The sequence below is a fragment of the Aphanomyces invadans genome (assembly GCF_000520115.1).
Source record: "Aphanomyces invadans strain NJM9701 unplaced genomic scaffold supercont1.14, whole genome shotgun sequence".
NCBI lineage: Eukaryota > Oomycota > Saprolegniomycetes > Saprolegniales > Verrucalvaceae > Aphanomyces > Aphanomyces invadans.
In genome coordinates this window covers 526,015-532,882 of record NW_008580159.1, presented here as the reverse complement: position 1 = coordinate 532,882, position 6,868 = coordinate 526,015, and the positions used below count along the sequence as shown (strand labels likewise).

At 55.3% G+C, this 6,868-nt stretch overlaps 3 protein-coding genes across 3 annotated transcripts; 1 reads left to right on the top strand and 2 right to left on the bottom strand.

The window, feature by feature from the left end:
• Positions 1-160: 160 nt before the first annotated feature.
• H310_07535 (serine/threonine protein kinase) lies at positions 161-1,890 on the bottom strand (the record flags this gene model as incomplete). Its single annotated transcript, XM_008872924.1, has 3 exons — positions 704-1,890; positions 452-652; positions 161-409 (listed from the first exon to the last, which is right to left on the bottom strand). Exons 1-3 carry the CDS (start codon positions 1,754-1,756, stop codon positions 161-163), a joined length of 1,503 nt encoding a protein of 500 aa, XP_008871146.1. The 5' UTR covers positions 1,757-1,890.
• A 728-nt stretch (positions 1,891-2,618) lies between these two features.
• Positions 2,619-3,248, top strand: H310_07534 (hypothetical protein). Its single transcript, XM_008872923.1, has 2 exons — positions 2,619-2,683; positions 2,776-3,248. The coding sequence occupies exons 1-2, from the start codon at positions 2,681-2,683 to the stop codon at positions 3,106-3,108; spliced, it is 336 nt and encodes a 111-aa protein (XP_008871145.1). The 5' UTR covers positions 2,619-2,680; the 3' UTR covers positions 3,109-3,248.
• H310_07533 (hypothetical protein) lies at positions 2,724-6,862 on the bottom strand. Its single transcript, XM_008872922.1, has 2 exons — positions 6,244-6,862; positions 2,724-6,186 (listed from the first exon to the last, which is right to left on the bottom strand). Exons 1-2 carry the CDS (start codon positions 6,815-6,817, stop codon positions 3,227-3,229), a joined length of 3,534 nt encoding a protein of 1,177 aa, XP_008871144.1. The 5' UTR covers positions 6,818-6,862; the 3' UTR covers positions 2,724-3,226.
• Positions 6,863-6,868: the final 6 nt, after the last annotated feature.

Genomic DNA, 6,868 nt, shown 5'->3' with positions numbered 1-6,868 from the left:
AACGGTCAGTCACCTCCCTCAAGCTGAGCTCCGGGCCCATCGCACACAAACTCAGTTCGAACACACCAACAGGAGAACCATCACAACACTTCACTTCGCGACTTCATCCCACGGATCGACGACAGCCCCTCAACAAAATCTTCACACGAAAACCCCACTCTCAATGCACCGTGCGAGTTGCAACCAACAGCCTCTCGTACCCAATCCACGAAGGCCAGCTCAACCAAACAATGCAAGGAGACTGCCAGGCACGTTCAACATGCACAGCACCGACGTTGCCAAGTGTACCTAATTCATCCGGCGAGTCCGTGTCGATGAGGAGATGTTTCGGCTTGAGATTTCGATGGAGCACGCCTCGACGATGGCAATGGGCAATCGCATCAAGCAGCTGATGCAAAAAGCGCCGCACCTACACTGCGCCGTGAGCTGAAACCAGAGGCGTTGACTATACTTGATGCTCTGGCAGGATGCGGCCGCCGTTCGGATCGCTCGTCGGGTTGATAATTTCGTGTAAGGTCTTGTCCACAAACGGAAAGAACACGTGGAGTTCGTCATTTGCGAGCGAGATCATCTCGAGCGACGCAATGTTTGGGTGTTTGATGCCCTGGAGCACCGCAAGTTCGCGCAACATGTAGTACGGCACACCTTCCCCCTAACCCAACCATCGAGGTCATGCCCAGAGCGAATGAACAAGGCAATGTACCTTGGGGAAGACCCGTGCTCGCTTCATCGCGAGCATCCGCCCCGTGCTCCGTTGAAAGCACCGATAACACGTGCCTTCCGTGCCTTTGTTCTTGATACCGAGGTTGCGGAAGTTAAGCCAGTTGATGCTCCCGTCGGCCGTCACGTCTGGAAGCATGCGCCACAGACTTGGCGTGCTTGTGAGCTCCCGCCACCGCTTCGACACGAGCTGCATCTGGTACACGTCATCCGAGTAGACCAGGAACGAAAACACGTGCAAGATGATGTCCACGGGCTGCACATCAAAGCCGAGGTGGTGTGGTCGCGTTTCCGGCAGCACCAGCTTGTTCGTTCGGGGGTCGTCTCCACCAGCTGAGCAGTCGTTGTCATCGTCCATGCCTGAAGGCGAGGCGATGACGATTTCTCGGCGGACGATCTTCGTACTGCGATGCTCCACGCGTTCGGACGGGTCAATCACGGGCACTTTTTCTTCGTCCGTGTCGTACATGTTGTGGGAGAGGTAGCTATCCGTGGAGTGCATGGAAACGTCTCGTTCGCGCTTCCGGCGGTTTGTGGATGTAGACACCATCATCATGGCGGCGCTGCTACCGTGGCCATGGTTGTCGACAGCAAGGTGGCTTGATGTGGGGTGTCGTGGCTTGGATTCATCTTCATTGACGTTGCCTTCCGTCGACGGGAAGAACGTTTGGGAGTTCTTTTGGTTGGAATATCGTTGTTGCTGCGAGACGTCACTGCTGCCGCGGGGAGTGCCGCCCAATACTTCAAGCAACACGTTGGTACTACCGGACGACGAAGTACATGATAACGATCGAGGAGCAGCGGTCGCAGGAGATGCAATCGAACCCGAACCAAGTCCTCGTACAGCCAGTCGGTCGTGATCCGTGTGTACTTGTGGCAATGCAGTGTGCCCGCTTCCTGCGTGGCCTCCTCGCACATGAAAGGTGGCGTTGACTTGGCCGACAGAACTCGCGTAGCTACTAGGAAGGGACGATTGTCTCTGGTTCGCGTTTTGTTCAGCTCGAACGTCCATGTCAATGTCGGATCGATCGTTCATGCGTGGACAACGATGGACACTCCAACCCGCGAGTGGAACTCTCGGGGTCAGCCTCGATGACGCAGGGAGGCGGCGTGCTTGTGGGAGGTAGATGGCGGAAGGGTCCTTTGGTCCCCTCAGATACCCCGAACGCTTTGTCAAGTATTCTATGGTTTTGGTCAATATGGTCCAGACTGAAAAAAACTTTTTTTGGAAACTTTATCGAGAACACCTTTCAAATTGCATACATTTCGCGTTTTTGCAATTGAATGCGTGAAATTTTCTACTAATACTGACTAATCGTGTAAAAATTCCTCGATTTGCGCCAAATTTGTGTCATTGCATGCGAAAAGGCACGGATCCAGATATCCGAATATTTCCGGATACCAGCAAGGCCATTAAACAACGAAACAAACCGTTGTGCCTTCACGTTGAGTATGATATCGTGCTCTCTCTTGTCACCACTACGGTGCTACTGCGTGTCGCAGGCTGATGCCGACTTTGATTCACGTGATGTTCTGCAGGACATCCGAGAAGTCATGCGCTTTTCAAGTTGATTTGTTGCAACACATTCGGAATTTCTACCAATCATAATGAGTTCTAGTGCAAAATTCGCATCCCCACATTCGAAACATTGCAGCGCTCTCTGCCTTCGTGTGTACGACCTAGCCTAAAATCGACACGTAGGGATGGCTTTAGCTGCTCTGGGCATGCCTCCGATGCGTTGATTCTGAATTGCTTCGTGTTAAGGGCCGCATTGTTGTACTAGTGCGGAGCTTGGGTTTGGGATCGTATCCGAACAGATTTATCCGGATTCCTTAGCGAGCATGTCTTTGTGCTGAATGAGTGTTTTAAACTTTATACTTGAGGTTTGCATATCACTGTTGTTTGAAACATAGAACTGTTTCTCCCCATTGCGGGACCAGTCAGTTCAGAAAAGCTATAATGGTGGGTGAATATGCATGCAGCATGGGGTGGACGCAGTCGCTTGGCTCCATAACGCTAGGAGAATAAACCTCATGTGGTGTATGTGTGAGTAGTCTGCGATCTTGACCAAGTCCTTGTCCCGCGCTGTGTCCCGCGCCTCCCAAGTGCGCCACATGTCCGCGCACGGCTCGGATGCTGAAGCTCTCCAGCAAATGCAATTGTGGACTCGCATCTCGCAAGGCGCGATTGCGTTCACGGGTGTGTTTACCGTCATCAGCTTTGCGGCCCACTTCAACCATGAACATGCTGACCACCACGACGCCCCTGTGTACTCCCACAACAAGATCCGCAACAAGCCTTACCCTTGGAAGTACTCGGACTGCAACATCTTTGACTACCACTGCAAGGAAGTTGCCGCCGCCGCTGAAAAGGGCCTCGCCCATTAGAAATTTGGATCCTTCCCAGGAGCAAACGAGTCGTCATTCAACCCTGCTAATGGATTTTCGCCCGTCATGACGCGTTCACTCAAACGAGATGAGCAGGACAACAATTATTACGTTTGTCTTAATGCAGGTCGTCAAACAGCGCCACGCCTCCTGCCCTTTCATACTCCTTCGAGTCCGCATCGTCGTCGGTGGACACCCCCGGCGATACCGGGACACTGTCGCTGCCGCTGGCGGCGGTGCTCGACGATTTGGTCGACTTGGTCCGGATTACAAGCGCCGCTTCCTTTGGCTTGGCATACCGGTAAGTCGATGTTCCATACTGCCCGCTTGGCGCGACGGGGCCATATACAGTCGACGAGTTGTGGTACAGTGTGTCGATGCCGCTTGACTTGTCGACTTGGGCCAAGAGGGCCGCGCGTTCTTCAGTGGACAGTTCCTTGAGCGGCACCGCGCTGTCCGACACGAGGAGGCGGTCGCCGTAGGTGCCAAGCGCATGCAGGTTGGTGTACCGGCGTCCGCTGTCTCGATCGGACCACGTGAACTCCTCGACGTCCATCACACTCACTTCCTGGAATTGGAACGGTTTGGCAAACTGCATCGTGGCTTCCGGGAGTCCCGTGACTTGTGCGACCTTCGCCACAAGGACGTCCATCCAGTGCTCGGTGTCATGGCGGGTGGCAAACACGACTTCGTGGCGTGATCCAAATGTGAAAGTCGCGCGGTCGAACACGGTCACATAGTACAACATGTGATGGCGGGGGAGGTGCTCGGGGGCGGGCAAGATCTCTACGACAAACTGGCGGTTCTCGTACAGCGTCAGGTTGGACGCATTCTTGAGTGGGAAGCCGTCGGCGAGCACCATGCTCATGCGATTGTTGGCGAAGTCGCGGAGGCGAATGTATGGGGCGGCAATGCCCTTTCCATCAAACGCGGCGCGGACGGACGCACGGAGGTCGTCGACGGCGGTGTCCATCGACACAATCAGCGTCGTCAGCCACGTTAGTTCCCCTGCAGTCGTCCCCCCATCGAGAAAAAGTCGCGGCGACGGCGTTTGGTCGGCTGATGTCGGCGACGCCGGTGCGCTTTCTGTCGTCGTCGGGGTTTGCTTCGGCTGGTACCACTTGATCTGGACATGAAACTCGTTCGCTTTTAGCGGCCGGCCACCTGCGACCAACAACGTCGAGTTGTCCATCAACGTCAAGTTTTTGAACGACGTGTCAAGGTCCTTGAGCTCCTGCGCTTGCTCCGATCCGCGAAACAGCTTGAACGTGTCGATCGGCATGTCGAGGAACAGTGCTAGTCTATCCTTGAGGACGCGGAGATTGTCTCGGCGATCCACCACGAATGGCCATGTCACGGTGTCGGCGATCGGCACTGCCGGCTGGCCGCCGTCGACCGAGGCACGTTTGACGCGACTCGATATCGCCTTTTCCTTGCACTTGACCTGGATAGTTATTTCGTGCGCCTTCGTCTCAAATAGGTCCTTGGCGTCGCTCCACGTATCCAGGCTTGGGCATGCTTCCACGTACACCTCGCTGCCGTGACGCAATCGAATGTCATGCTGCAGCGTGCGCTGCATATACATGGGTTCGTCGGCCGGGTTCAAGATGCTCGTTTGGATGTTCCAGTACCCGTTTGAGCTCATGTGCAGCACGCGGCACTGTGACCGCGACAGGCCGTACTTGGTGCTGAGAACGTCAACAAGATCGCTGACGGTCGCGCGGTCCGAGATCTGTAAGTTGTAAGGGGGGGTTGAAAAGTGGGGCGTCGGGTGCGGCTCGTACTTGCGGACGACAAGCTGCAACGCTGTTCCGTCGTATTCGACCCACGGTTCGTCCACCGACTGGCGCACTTCCAGGTACAGGCAGCTGTGCGTGTACAGTTGTAGTTGCATGAGGCTACACTGCTCCCTTCCCGTGTACGTGTCCTGGGGCATCTTGGTGTAGTCGCTGTAGCTTCGCAGCCGAACCAAGTCGGGGTGGTACGTAATGTGGTCGAACAAGACGCACGCTTTCTCTGTCACTTCTTGGAGCGGCGTAAGTTTCGAAATGTGCATCGTCTTGAACGTTGCGTCGTCGCAAAACACCTTGAGCATGATCAACCGAGCCTTTTCTTCGCGCTCCTTCTCCCGTTCGACCCGCTTGGCTTCGTCATCCAAGATCAAGTCCTTCAGAAACGATGGCACTTGCGAGTCCGCGATCCCTGCTCGATTGCGGCTGCGGTCCACCAAACGATACATCAACATGTACGCAGACGTGCTGCCAGACAAGCGGTAGCCTCCATACGACATGGTGCCTGCTGGCTGGGCCTTGGGCCCCCACGCCGTCCGGACCTCGGCTTCCGTGATTCTGCTCACGGTGGAATCGTTAAAGTTGAACCAGTTGCCATCCTCAAACGACTTGATGTACGCGTAGTAGTGGCCCCCCATGGCGCTGCCCGAGTGGATCAGGACCGAAAAGAGCTCGTACACAAACGGCCCCGTCGATTGGATGACTGCATCGACGTCGTAATCGGGGTTCCACGTGTCTTGAAGAGGTTCGTCGTCGTCGTTCTCGTCGAACGGCGCATTCGTAGGGGACGAAGGCAGCGAGCCACCGACGGACGTGGGGGACGTCGCGTCGGCGGTGAGGCGGTCGCTTCCGCTGTCGTCTTCACGCCTGTCATTGAGTTCCTGTCGCTCGAGGGACATCTTGCGCGCGATCACGCCGCCCTTCGTGTCGTGGACATACGTGTTCATGTTCAGGTACTTGGGGAAGCGCACTTCGTTGTTCAGTTTGATGCGGTTGAACGTTGTGTAGTCAAAGTCAAAACGCTTGAGCTGCAGCGCTAGCAAGTACGGGAGCTTGGAGAACTTGAGCCCCTTGATCGCGTCCTGCTTCTTGGCGCACTTGGAGCAGTCCCACTGGTTTTCGCCCGACAGCACCTCGGGCTTCAAAAAGTATTCGATCGCTTCCTCGACACTTTGCATCATCTGCGTCGACCCGAACGGCCGGATGACCAAACTCAGGTCGAGAAAGTTGTCGAGGCGACTGCTCTCGTTGCCGCAGCTCGCGCATTGCACATAGTCTTTCAATTGGCCTACAGACGCAGAGGAGGGATGGCAGTCAATGACGTGGCATCATCGAGATCATCTACCTTGGTACAAGTCGTTGACCAAATGTTCGGTCGGGGTGCCCTTGAGCGATTCTTCCAGCGCGTCGAACAGCACACGACACAGCTCTTGGACGTCGTGTTGTTGGAATACGTCCGACGAATTCCACCCAAAGCTCTTCGTCAACGCCTTCGTGTCGATTGCTTTCCGTTCCTTGTTGAGTTGGAGGTGGGCAAACAGCTTTTGCAGTTGGAATGGGATGTTCGTCTCGAGGTCCGTCGCGTCGTCATGGTCCCGCGTTGTCACGGACTGGTACAATTGGTGGCGAAATTCAGGTGTCATGTACAACGATTGAAGAAGGGAATTCATGTAGCACGTCGCCCCTTGGTTGCTTAGTCCGCGGAACAGTTGCGGCTCGATGGTATAATTCCACGACGAATGAGTGGATGTCGCGACCGTCGACGTCGTCGCACCTTGCGTCGGATGTAAGATAATCGCGGACGTGTTCACCGTGTCATCGTCGTCGTATCCGTCAAAGTCATCGTCTACCGTTTCCACAAGGCCACCCCCACGGACAGGCCCGTAGCCGCCGTTGATAAGACTGATGTCATTGCTCATGCCGCCGTTGCCGCGTGGAGATCAAGCACGATCGCTGGTTCTGCAAGTGAT